The following is a 12,514-nucleotide window of genomic DNA, read 5'->3' as shown; positions in this document are numbered from 1 at the left end:
ATAGCAGCGCATTTGGAAAGAGATGACACGATGGGTCCAAGTCAGCATGGATTTGTGAAAGGGAAATCATGCTTGACAAATCTTCTGGAATTTTTTGAGGATGTTTCCAGTAGAGTGGACAAGGGAGAACCAGTTGATGTGGTGTATTTCAACTTTCAGAAGGCTTTCGACAAGGTCCCACACAAGAGATTAATGTGCAAAGTTAAAGCACATGGGAATGGGGGTAGTGTGCTGACGTGGATTGAGAACTGGTTGTCAGACAGGAAGCAAAGAGTAGGAGTAAATGGGTACTTTTCAGAATGGCAGGCAGTGACTAGTGGGGTACCGCAAGGTTCTGTGCTGGGGCCCCAGCTGTTTACACTGTACATTAATGATTTAGACGAGGGGCTTAAATGTAGTATCTCCAAGTTTGCGGATGACACTAAGTTGGGTGGCAGTGTGAGCTGTGAGGAGGATGCTATGAGGCTGCAGAGTGACTTGGATAGGTTAGGTGAGTGGGCAAATGCATGGCAGATGAAGTATAATGTGGATAAATGTGAGGTTATCCACTTTGGTAGTAAAAACAGAGAGACAGACTATTATCTGAATGGTGACAGATTAGGAAAAGGGGAGGTGCAACGAGACCTGGGTGTCATGGTACATCAGTCACTGAAGGTTGGCATGCAGGTACAGCAGGCGGTTAAGTAAGCAAATGGCATGTTGGCCTTTATAACGAGGGGATTTGAGTACACGGGCAGGGAGGTGTTACTATAGTTGTACAGGGCCTTGGTGAGGCCACACCTGGAGTATTGTGTACAGTTTTAGTCTCCTAACTTGAGGAAGGACATTCTTGCTATTGAGGGAGTGCAGCGAAGGTTCACCAGACTGATTCCCGGGATGGCGGGACTGACATATCAAGAAAGACTGGATCAACTGGGCTTGTATTCACTGGAGTTCAGAAGAATGAGAGGGGATCTCATAGAAACGTTTAAAATTCTGACGGGTTTAGACAGGTTAGATGCAGGAAGAATGTTCCCAATGTTGGGGAAGTCCAGAACCAGGGGTCACAGTCTAAGGATAAGGGGTAAGCCATTTAGGACTGAGATGAGGAGAAACTTCTTCACCCAGAGAGTGGTGAACCTGTGGAATTCTCTACCACAGAAAGTTATTGAGGCCAATTCACTAAATATATTCAAAAAGGAGTTCGATGAAGTCCTTACTACTAGGGGGATCAAGGGGTCTGGCGAGAAAGCAGGAATGGGGTACTGAAGTTGCATGTTCAGCCATGAACTCATTGAATGGTGGTGCAGGCTCGAAGGGCCGAATGGCCTACTCCTGCACCTATTTTCTATGTTTCAATGGCCCCAAGTTTCCACATGATTTGCTCCTGATTTTTAGGAGCAACTGGTGGAGAATGGAGTATCTTAGAAATCGGAATTCTCCACATTTAAGTTTTCTGCAGTTCTAGTCAGGTCGAACAGTTTCACATTTGAACAGAATCTTTTTTTTCAAAAGGGGGCGTGTCCGGCCACTGACGCCTGATTTGAAAGTTTCCACAGTGAAAACTTACTCCAAACTAACTTAGAATGGAGCAAGTGAAGATTTTTGTAGGCTTGAAAAAACCTTGTCTACACATTAAAAAATCAGGCGCAGGTTACAAATTAGGCGTCGGGAACGAGGTGGGGGGGGGGGGAGGGGGGGGAAGGGACGTCATTAAATTCTACAATAAATCCTTAGTTATACTTATACAAATATTATACAAATAAATCCAACCTGAATAAAAATTTATAAGCAAAGAAAAGATTAAGTAAACCATGTTGCTACCTGTGTGAAAGTGCTTCAGGCAGGTCTTTCAGGCAGCGGTTTGCCGTCGGGACCGACCGACGGCAGGGGCAGGGGGAGGGGGGGGGGAGGGGGAGGGGGGGAGAAAGCTGCAAGAAGCCTCAGTGCTGATCATGGAAGGGCAATGTGGTTTTATTAAAAAATGTTAAAGATAGAACAGCTACAAAGAATTTGAATAGTCTCAAACAAGTGCATGTGTCCCGTTTATCACAGTCTATCTTTAATTACAGAATGCACTCCCTCACCCTCACACACAGAAATATCAAGAAAATTAAAATGCAAGCCTTTGCAAGGGTTCAATAAACAAATTTTCACTTTTTCTGCAGCACTTTTTTAAATGGCCGAGTGCCAATGTTTCCTTCAGACTGCACGTGCGCGAACGCTCCAACGCGCACGCGTAGGGTTGCCGGCACGAAAAAAACTCATTTAAATTGTACCCGCCCCCTCCTACTTTCAAAATCGGCGCGAGTGGTAGGCTCCGCCCCCTGTGCGCCGCGCCAAGCAGACATCGAGCTGCAAAGCGCTCGAGAATAGCGCGTTTTTTTTTTTCAGGCGCCGTTTTCGGCACGAAAAACGGGCACCCAGCTCGGAGAGGCGCCTGTTTTGCCGCGTGTGGAAACTTGGGGCCTATGTTTCTATGTTTCCTCCTTTAAGATGCTCCTTAAAACCTACCTGTTTGACCAATCTGCCCTTGTATCTCCTTACGTGGCTCAGTGTCAAATTGTGGTGTTATCGCTCCTGTGAAACGCCTTGGGACGTTTGACTACGCTAAAGGTGCTATACAAATGTAAGTTGTTGTTGTTGAAACGCAGCAGCCAAGTGCAACACCTTTTCATTCTCCACGATTCTGTGGTGTCCCCGACTTCGTTTGCTAATTTAGCACCTGAATTCAGTACAGTTTAGTGCTGTCGCCATTCTAGGATGATGGTTTTAATGATCATTCTTCAAGAGAAGCTGTTAACAACAATTTCTATTTATATAGCGCCTTTAACGTAGTGAAATGTCCCAAGGCGCTTCACAGGAGTATCGTGAGATAAAACTTTGACACCGAGCCGTAGAAGTAGAAATTAGGACAGAAGTAGGTTTTAAGCAGTGTCTTGAAGAAGGAAAGAGATATAGAGAGATGGGGAGGTTTAGGGAGGGAGTTCCAGAGCTCGAGGCCGAGACAACAGAAGGCACAGCCACCAATGGTTGAGCGATTATAATCAAGGATGCTCTGGAGGGCAGAATTAGAGGAGCGCAGATATCTCTGGGCAGGTTGTGGGGCTGGACAAGATTACAGAGATAGGAAGGGGCGAGGCCATGGAGGGATTTGAAAATAATGATGAGAATTTTGAAATCGAGGCGTTGCTTAACTGGGTGCCAATGTAGGTCAGCGAGCATTGGGGTGATGGGTGAACGGGACTTGGTGCGAGTTAGGACACGGGCAGCCGAGTTTTGGATCACGTCTTGTTTACGTAGGGTAGAATGTGGGAGGCCATCCAGGAGTGCGTTGGAATGGTCAAGTCTAGAGGTAACAAAGGGACAAATGTTAAGCACGTGTTGTGACTAAAGCTACCTGTTGAGGACCGATGGCGTGAATGGAAATAACACTCTGGGTGTGGTGGATGAAGGCGCTGGGGATGGAATTGTGAATTAACAGCTGTCATTTTTCTTCTCCCGGTTTTAGACCTGTTATCTCTGTGAAGAACAAGGTCGGGAGAGCAAAGCGGCCACAGGAGCCTGCATGACCTGTAACCGGCACGGATGTCGGCAAGCGTTCCACGTCACTTGGTGAGGCTGTTTTCGAAAACTCACTCCAACCTTTTTCGACCCCAAGAAGCCCCAATTTACACCCCTCCTACTTGAAGGCGATGACTCAAATGGGGGTTGAATTCCACAAGAGGCACAGAAGGAGGGCTAGAGATGAGAATGTAGATCAAAACCAGAGAGCGACACAGTATAGATGTGGAGCGAACATTTTCGCTTGTGGGAGAACCCAAAACTAAAGGGGCCGTAAATACGAGATAGTTACTTAAAAAATCCAATCCTGATTTAAGGAGAAATTTCTTTACGGAGAGCGTGGTTAGAATGTGAAACTCGCTACCATCGGCACTGGTTGAGGTGAATAGCTTAGATGCTTTCAAAGGGAAACTAGACCTGTACATGAGAGAAAAGGGGATAGAAAGATGTGCTGAGAGGCTGAGATGAGGTAGATGGAGTGGGAGGAGATTGGTGTGGAGTATAAATACCAGCACAGACTAGTGGGGCCGAATGGCCTGTTCCTGTGGTATATGTTCTATGATCATTCTTGAAATTGCAGGATTTGTGGTAACTCAATGGTACAGTGCGTTAGGCACTGACCGTTTCCCTTGGGAACTGGGCCCCCATTTCAACTCCTCCCGCACCCCCCCCCCTCCCCGCCCCAAAACTAGGTGGAGGGGGCAGTTCAAATGGAGTGGGTGGGCTTACCCACTCCTTTCACACCCCGATCTGACCGCCTGCAATTGGTGGCAAGGGGACACCGCCCCTAAGCCAGTGGGGTCCTTTTTTAAATATGCAAGCTTGTGCTTCGATGATGTAATCGGGATGCTGCTCTGCTATTTTAACCTGAGACTTGAACAGGGAGGGGGGTGGAAAGCAGTGGTGTCAACCTTGACAGGCCAGCTACATCGAGGGTCATGAGAGCCCCAGGCAATTTGATTCCGGAGATGAGGGGGTTGACTTATGAGGAAAGGTTGAGTAGGTTGGGCCTCTACTCATTGGAATTCAGAAGAATGAGAGGTGATCTTATTGAAATGTATAAGATTATGAGGGGGCTTGACAAGGTGGATGCAGAGAGGATGTTTCCACTGATGGGGGAGACTAGAACTAGGGGACATAATCTTAGAATAAGGGGTTGCCCATTTAAAACTGAGATGAGGAGAAATTTCTTCTCTGAGGGTTGTAAATCTGTGGAATTCGCTGCCTCAGGGAGCTGTGAAAGCCGGGACATTGAATAAATTTAAGACAGAGATAGACAGTTTTTTAACCGATAAGGGATTAAGGGGTTATCGGGAGCGGGCAGGGAAGTGGACCTGAGGCCATGATCGTATTAAATGGCGGAGCAGGCTTGAGGGGCCGTATGGCCTACGCCTGCTCCTATTTCTTATGTTCTTGTGCTTCTCTCGCTATCGAGTCATCAAGGAACACACAAGAATAAAAAGAAGTTACCACTGAATGTTATTCTACAAAAGTGCATGAAGGGTGAGCTCGAGTGACTGAACGTGTTACAACTATAACATGACTTGTAGTGAATTATGGTCCATAATCAGATGGTCAGGATTGGTGCATGTGGAAAGCCCCACTCTCCGCAATCACTGCAGAATCTCTCTGACGAAGTTTGTCAAATGGATCCTGTTTTGGAATTGTGACAGAAATGTTTTGCCTTTGGTGGTCAGTAATCAAAGTGTTGGCATTGCAGATATCGGAAATGACAGTCTGTACATTTGTCAGCACCTACTTAACAACAATACCAGATTCAACAACAATATGCATTTATATAGTGCCTTTTAAAGTAGAAAGAAAAAGTCCCATGGCACACCTATTCAGAGCAGAGCTTGCCAATTAAGGGAACAGTATTGTTAAATTGGCAAAGCAATATCTGCCGGTCTGTATTGATCGATCAATCAATCCGTCTACTGTTGTGGCTTTGTGATCCAATGTAGCAGGATCCAATGTAGCAGAATCCCTCTGGGCTTTCTGTTAGGTTCATGCTAACCATGTGTCGTTATCGCCAACCTGCATTCGGCTTGAGTCACTGGTCTTCTGTGTCCGGATTTATCTCCCCGATCATCATCACAGGCGGTCCCTCGAACAAGGCTTCCACACCAAAAGGGATGAGTTTGCAGATGTTTCAATGAAGGACCCGATGTTCCAGTCCTGACCTCCAGGGGTGGAAGATGCCTGTGTGTGGATTTTGCTAACGTGTGGTGACCGTTGCACATCAGCCACTACACGGGCTTGACAGAGCTAGGCCTTTATCCAGTGACAAGGATTTACCAGGACGACTAGAGACCTGTTCTGCTGCATGGACCTAGTGCGCACACATATCGCTGTGTGGGCTAGCCCATCCTGCCCCTGGGCCCTCGGCTCTTCTTGGCCCTGAACCCTCAGTTGCCGTCCCTCTGTCACGATCTCTCACCGAATCTCAGCCCCCGATCACCCCTCCCCCGATCACCCCTCCCCTTCCCTCCACCTCCTAACGCTTCATCCGGTTCCTAGATTTCCCTTCCATTACTGCTCCACCTTCTTCCAAACCTACCCCTTTGACCTTGCCTGCAGTCACCTGCCCTAATTCCTCGTTCCTGGGATGTGGGTATCGCTGGCAAGGCCGGCATTTATTGCCCATCCCTAATTGCCCCTTGAGAAGGTGGTGGTGAGCCGCCTTCTTGAACCGCTGCAGTCCGTGTGGTGAAAGTGCTTCCACAGTGCTGTTAGGGAGGGAGTGCCAGGATTTTGACCCAGCCACGATAAAGGAACAGCCGATATATTTCCAAGTCAGGATGGTGTGTGATCGGGAGGGGAACGTGGAGGTGGTGGTGTTCCCGTGCACCTGCTGCCCTTGTCCTTCTAGGCGGTAGAGGTCGTGGGTTTGGGAGGTGCTCAGGGTCTGTAATTCACCCTCTTGTGACGTGCTTGGGACATGAAGGAAGGGAAGGGTTATCCCATTTTGTCTGGATTCCAATCCTGTGAAGCGCCTTGGGATGTTTAGTGCATTAAAGGCAATATATAAATGCAAGTTATTATGGGAAGGGAGCGCATTTTTGTTCAAGGTACAAAGAGTTTTTAAATAAAATACAATAATTGACCTTGTGTAAAGTTTCTTATCAATTTTATCGCTGAGGAAGCGTCTCCCTCCCTTGCCGGGCCACTCTGGGATGTTGTTGATGTGGAACGTTCCACATTAAGCAGTGAAGGGTTACGACCTCGCACACTGGCCAGAGAGCCGCTGTGAAAGAAAGAGAAAGACTTGCATTTATATAGCGCCTTTCACGACCACTGGACGTCTCAAAGCCAATGAAGTATTTTTGGAGTGTAGTCACTGTTGTAATGTGGGAAACGCAGCAACAATTTGCGCACAGCAAGCTCCCACAAACAGCAATGTGATAATGACCAGATGAACTGTTTTTTGTTATATTGATTGAGGGATAAATATTGCCTCCAGGACACTGGGGAGAACTCCCCTGCTCCTCTTCAAAATAGTGCCATGGGATCTTTTACTTCCATCTTTGAGAGCAGACGGGGCCTCGGTTTAACGTCTCATCTGAAAGACGGCAGCTCCGACAGTGCGGCGCTCCCTCGGTACTGCACTGGGAGTGTCAACCTAGATTTATGTGCTCAAGTTCCTGGAGTGGGACTTGAGGTTTGACGCGGGCGAGAGTTGGGTCTGTAACTGACGTGTGGTGCTTTTCTCAGCGCTCAGATGGCTGGCCTGCTGTGCGAGGAACAGGGCTCAGAAATCGACAACGTAAAGTACTGCGGCTACTGCAAGTACCATTTCAACAAAGTGGTAAGTCAGCCGAATAATTCAACTCTCGATTCTTTCCAGTTTCTCCTCTTTTCCCCCCCGTCCCTCCCCACCTCCCCACCTCGTGCCATGAAGATTTGACTCCTCACTGGTGTAGGTTCCACGGGCACCTTCCATTCTCTTGAAGAAGTGGCCAATACTTTGAACTTGACTACGAGTGTTAAACCAAGCAATTTTCGGGCATTGAACCCCATCCTGACCTCGGTCAAACTCCACGCTTCGCGATCAGGATTTGGGAGTTCTACCCAATTTGCCCTCTCCCTCATCCAGGAGGTATTGATGCCGATTGTGGTAACACTGTTTCTGTGGCTGCGATGTGGGATTTAACCTGGGACACTATTGGGCTGTCAGTCACTGCATAAACTTCGCAAACCTTCGGGAGGGCACATACATGCTTCTTTAAGACTTGTTTTGTTTTACATTGTTTCGTTATCCTCACACATTGCTTTCGGGGATTATCTGTTCCACGTGTGGGTCCTCATTATTGCAGCGGCTCTGTGTTTTGGAGAAAACCTTTGCACTTGGCTGAAACTCACTCAATATCTCCTTCGCTGTAAGCCCAAGAGTTAGATGTGCACCAATACTTAGACAGACTGGCTTCAACGTGCACGGTGATGTGATAACAACAACTTGCATTTATATAGTGCCTTTAACGTAGTAAAATGACCCACGGCGCTTCTCGGGAGCGTAATGACAGAAATTGACAGTGAGCCAAAGAAGGAGGCATTAGGGCAGGTGACCAAAAGCTCGAGGTAGGTTTTAAGGAAGAGTGAGAGGTGGAGAGGTTTACGCAGGGAATTCAAGAGTTTGGGGATGGCTGAAGGCGCGGCCACTAATGGTGGGGTGAAGGAAGTGGGGGTTGGGACAAGAGGCCAGCATTGGAGGGACACTGAGTTCTCAGAGGATTGTGGGGCTGGAGGAGGTTACACTTGGGTTATGGGGAGCGGGCAGGGAAGTGGACCAGAGTCCCTGATCGGATCTGCCATAATCGTATTAAATGGTGGAGCAGGCTCGAGGGGCCGCATGGCCTACTCCTGCTCCTATTTCTTATGTTCTTATGTGCAGCGATAGGGAGGGGCGATGTCATGGAGGGATGACAAGGGTAGTGGTTTGTGAAGGCACTGGAGCCAACACAGCGCCTCGCAATGTCAAATTGTCTGCTTTATCTAAACGACTGGAGGCAGGTTGGCTCGATTGGAGCGTCACCCAGCATACAAAAGCAGGATGCTGGAATCTGAAATAAAAACAGAAAATGCTGGAAATCTCAGCGGGTCAGGCAGCATCTGTGGAGAGAGAAACAGAGTTAACCTTTCGGGTCGGTGACCCATCGTCAGAACTGGAGCATGTTCGAAATGAACACATTCTTAAGAAGCACTGAAAGGTGGGAGAGGAGGAAAGAACACGAGGGAAGGTCTGTGACTGGATGGAAGGCAGGAGAGATTAGAGAGACAAAAGGGATGATGGGCCGGCTTGAGATGGTAATGGCAGAAGTTAGAAATGATTCGTTTAGATAGGGTGTGAATGACAGGATAATTACCAGCTGCCATTGGAGGCACAGAGAGAGGGAGAGAAAAAATACATCCGAGCGAAATATGGGCAGAGATTAAGGTCATCGACCCGAAACATTAACTCTGTTTCTCTCCACAGATGCTGCCTGACCTGCTGAGATTTCCAGCATTTTCTGTAGATAGTGGCATATTTAAGCTGGATGCACAGCATGGATTCCGTTTGGGAATGGTGACTCGGCACTGTGTGTGACCAGTCGTCCCTAGTTCCATTCCCAGTCTGTGATTGAGTCAACAGATCTCGGCCAGTGGTACAATATGCTTCATGGAAGAGTTGGTGCATGTGTGGAGTGGGACAGCTGTGAAGCTCCCTAGGATCTAATACGCTGTCGGCACTGGCACATGAGAAATGGAACTTGGGCCGAGCTCATTCTTGCGGTGTAAGACTAAAGAAAGAAAGACTTGCATTTACATAGCGCCTTTCATGACCACCGGACGTCTCACAGCACTTTACAGCCAATGAAGTGCTTTTGGAGTGTGGTCACTGTTGTAACGTGGCAAACGCAGCAGCCAATTTGCGCATAGCAAGCTCCCACAAACAGCAATGTGATAATGACCAGATAGTCTGTTTTTTTTGTTATGTTGATTGAGGGATAAATATTGGCCAGGGCACTGGGGATAACTCCCCTGCCCTTCTTCACAGTAGTGCCGTGGGATCTTTTACGTTCAACTGAAAGAGCAGACGGAGCCTTGGTTTAACGTCTCATCCAAAAGACGGCACCTCTGACGTTGCGGCACTCCCTCAGTACTGCCCCTCCGACAGTGCGGCACTCCCTCAGCACTGCCCCTCCGACAGTGCGGCGCTCCCTCAGTACTGCCCCTCCGACAGTGCGGCGCTCCCTCAGTACTGCCCCTCCGACAGTGCGGCGCTCCCTCAGCACTGCCCCTCCGACAGTGCGGCGCTCCCTCAGCACTGCCCCTCCGACAGTGCGGCACGCTCCCTCAGCACTGCCCCTCCGACAGTGCGGCGCTCCCTCAGCACTGCCCCTCCGACAGTGCGGCGCTCCCTCAGCACTGCCCCTCCGACAGTGCGGCGCTCCCTCAGCACTGCCCCTCCGACAGTGCGGCGCTCCCTCAGCACTGCCCCTCCGACAGTGCGGCGCTCCCTCAGCGCTGCCCCTCCGACAGTGCGGCGCTCCCTCAGCGCTGCCCCTCCGACAGTGCGGCGCTCCCTCAGCGCTGCCCCTCCGACAGTGCGGCGCTCCCTCAGCGCTGCCCCTCCGACAGTGCGGCGCTCCCTCAGCGCTGCCCCTCCGACAGTGCGGCGCTCCCTCAGCGCTGCCCCTCCGACAGTGCGGCGCTCCCTCAGCGCTGCCCCTCCGACAGTGCGGCGCTCCCTCAGCGCTGCCCCTCCGACAGTGCGGCGCTCCCTCAGCGCTGCCCCTCCGACAGTGTGGCGCTCCATCAGTACTGCACTGGGAGTGTCAGCCTAGATTTATGTGCTCGGGTTTCTGGAGTGGGACTTGAACCCACAACCTTCATGACTCAGAGGGGAGAGTGTGCTACCCACTGAGTGACATCTGACTAGAGAGTGAGTGTCGAATGTATATTAAACTCTTGGGGCGGGGGGGGGATCATAGTAGATTGTATTTTCATCTGTTCTTCTCCCACATGTGAACTTTCCAGCATGGATCACTGGATGGCAACAAGGATGGAGACCCTTAGCTTTCCCCCCTCAATCATACTGTCACCCGCACTGAGTTCCGCTAACTCGGCACCGAGCAAGGGGGCTTGAAACGAGGGTCCTTCTTGGGCAGCTCGTTCAGTGCCTGAGCCGACCGGTGTATATTTTGACCCGCTGCTCAATGAGTTATTGGCGTAGGGGGCTGGGAAAACCACTTGCTGCTGGAGGGAATGCCGAATGCGTGACACGGCTCGGAGGGAGTGGCCAAATAAGTGACTCGAGAATTATACAAAGGGAGTATTTTTTTCCCCAAAGTATCTGCTGGAAGATGTGGCCCTCTGGAGATTAATGACTGCCTTACTCCACCATCTGCAGCGAAACCTGTTTATTCTCTTGAAGCTTGTATCTGAGTCCATTTATTATCTTTGAATTCCAAAATGCCAAACCATTTCCTATTCACTTGGTACAGACTACCAGATGGCCGTGAGTGTTAAGAGGCCTGTAGCACAGACACGGGAGTGGGGGGTGGGGGGGAAATCTGCGTCACTGCAGCTACAAAGCTTTTCAGTGGCTTAACAACATCTGTACCTCAAAGATTTTACTGTTAACGATACACGATAATTATTTTTTCCCCTTGCTTGTGTTTTAATTCTCCCACTCTACCCATTTTTTCTCTCATATTTTGCTGTGCCAGTGTTTTGGTGCTGGTAACCCTCTAATGCCTTGTACACCTGACAATCCGTACATAGAATTACACAGCATGTACAGCACTGAAACAGGCCATTCGGCCCAGCTGGTCTATGCCAGTATTGTTGCTCCACACCAGCCTCCTCCCACCTCTCTTTCATCTCACCCTATCAGCACCCTCTCCTCTCTCCTCTCCTGGCACCCTCTCTCTCCTCTCTCCTGGCACCCTCTCTCCTTGCACACTCTCTCTCTCTCTCTCTCTCTCTCCTTGCACCTTCTCTCTCTCTCTCTCTCTCTCTCTCTCTCCTTGCACCTTCTCTCTCTCTCTCTCTCTCTCTCTCCTTGCACCTCTCTCTCTCTCTCTCTCTCTCTCCTTGCACCTTCTCTCTCTCTCTCTCTCTCTCTCTCCTTGCATCCTCTCTCTCTCCCTCTCTCCTTGCACTCTCTCTCTCTCCTTGCACTCTCTCTCTCCTCTCTCTCCTTGCAACCTCTCTCTCTCCTTGCACCCCCCTCTCTCTCTCTCTCTCTCTCTCTCTCTCTCTCCTTGCACTCTCTCCTTGCACTCTCTCTCTCTCTCTCTCTCTCTCCTTGCACTCTCTCTCTCTCTCTCTCTCTCTCTCCTTGCACACTCTCGCTCTCTCTCCTTGCACACTCTCTCTCTCTCTCTCTCTCTCTCTCTCTCGCACCATCTCTCTCTCTCTCTCTCTCTCCTTGCACCCTCTCTCTCTCTCTCTCTCTCCTTGTACCCTCTCTCTCTCTCTCTCTCTCCTTGCACTCTCTCTCTCTCTCCTTGCACTCTCTCTCTCTCTCTCTCCTTGCAACCTCTCTCTCTCCTTGCACCCCCTCTCTCTCTCTCTCTCTCTCTCTCTCTCCTTGCACTCTCTCCTTGCACTCTCTCTCTCTCTCTCTCTCTCTCTCCTTGCACTCTCTCTCTCTCTCTCTCTCTCTCTCTCTCTCCTTGCACACTCTCTCTCTCTCTCCTTGCACACTCTCTCTCTCTCTCTCTCTCTCTCTCTCTCTCTCTCTCTCTCTCTCTCTCTCTCAACCTCTCTCTCTCTCTCCTTGCACCCTCTCTCTCTCTCTCTCTCTCTCTCTCCTTGCACCCTCTCTCTCTCTCTCTCTCTCTCTCTCTCTCTCTCCTTGTACCCTCTCTCTCTCTCTCTCTCTCTCTCTCTCTCTCTCTCCCTTGCACCCTCTCTCTCTCTCTCTCTCTCTCTCTCGCACCCTCTCTCTCTCTCTCTCTCTCTCTCGCACCCTCTCTCTCTCTCT

General features: G+C 49.7%; 1 protein-coding gene across 3 annotated transcripts in view; it reads left to right on the top strand.

Moving 5' to 3' along the window:
- Positions 1 to 12,514, top strand: part of LOC139233891 (protein AF-10-like) — a 186,852-nt gene that overhangs the window by 47,672 nt on the left and 126,666 nt on the right. For all 3 annotated transcript variants that reach the window (XM_070864535.1, XM_070864536.1, XM_070864534.1), the window contains exons 5-6: positions 3,491 to 3,594; positions 7,258 to 7,351. In XM_070864535.1, the coding sequence (XP_070720636.1) occupies positions 3,491 to 3,594; positions 7,258 to 7,351 (198 nt within the window). The remainder of the gene's footprint in view (positions 1 to 3,490; positions 3,595 to 7,257; positions 7,352 to 12,514) is intronic.

This window comes from Pristiophorus japonicus, chromosome 21 (assembly GCF_044704955.1).
Source record: "Pristiophorus japonicus isolate sPriJap1 chromosome 21, sPriJap1.hap1, whole genome shotgun sequence".
NCBI classification, from domain to species: domain Eukaryota; kingdom Metazoa; phylum Chordata; class Chondrichthyes; family Pristiophoridae; genus Pristiophorus; species Pristiophorus japonicus.
Note: the sequence above shows the minus strand (reverse complement) of the source record. Positions and strands in the feature narration are given on the sequence as shown.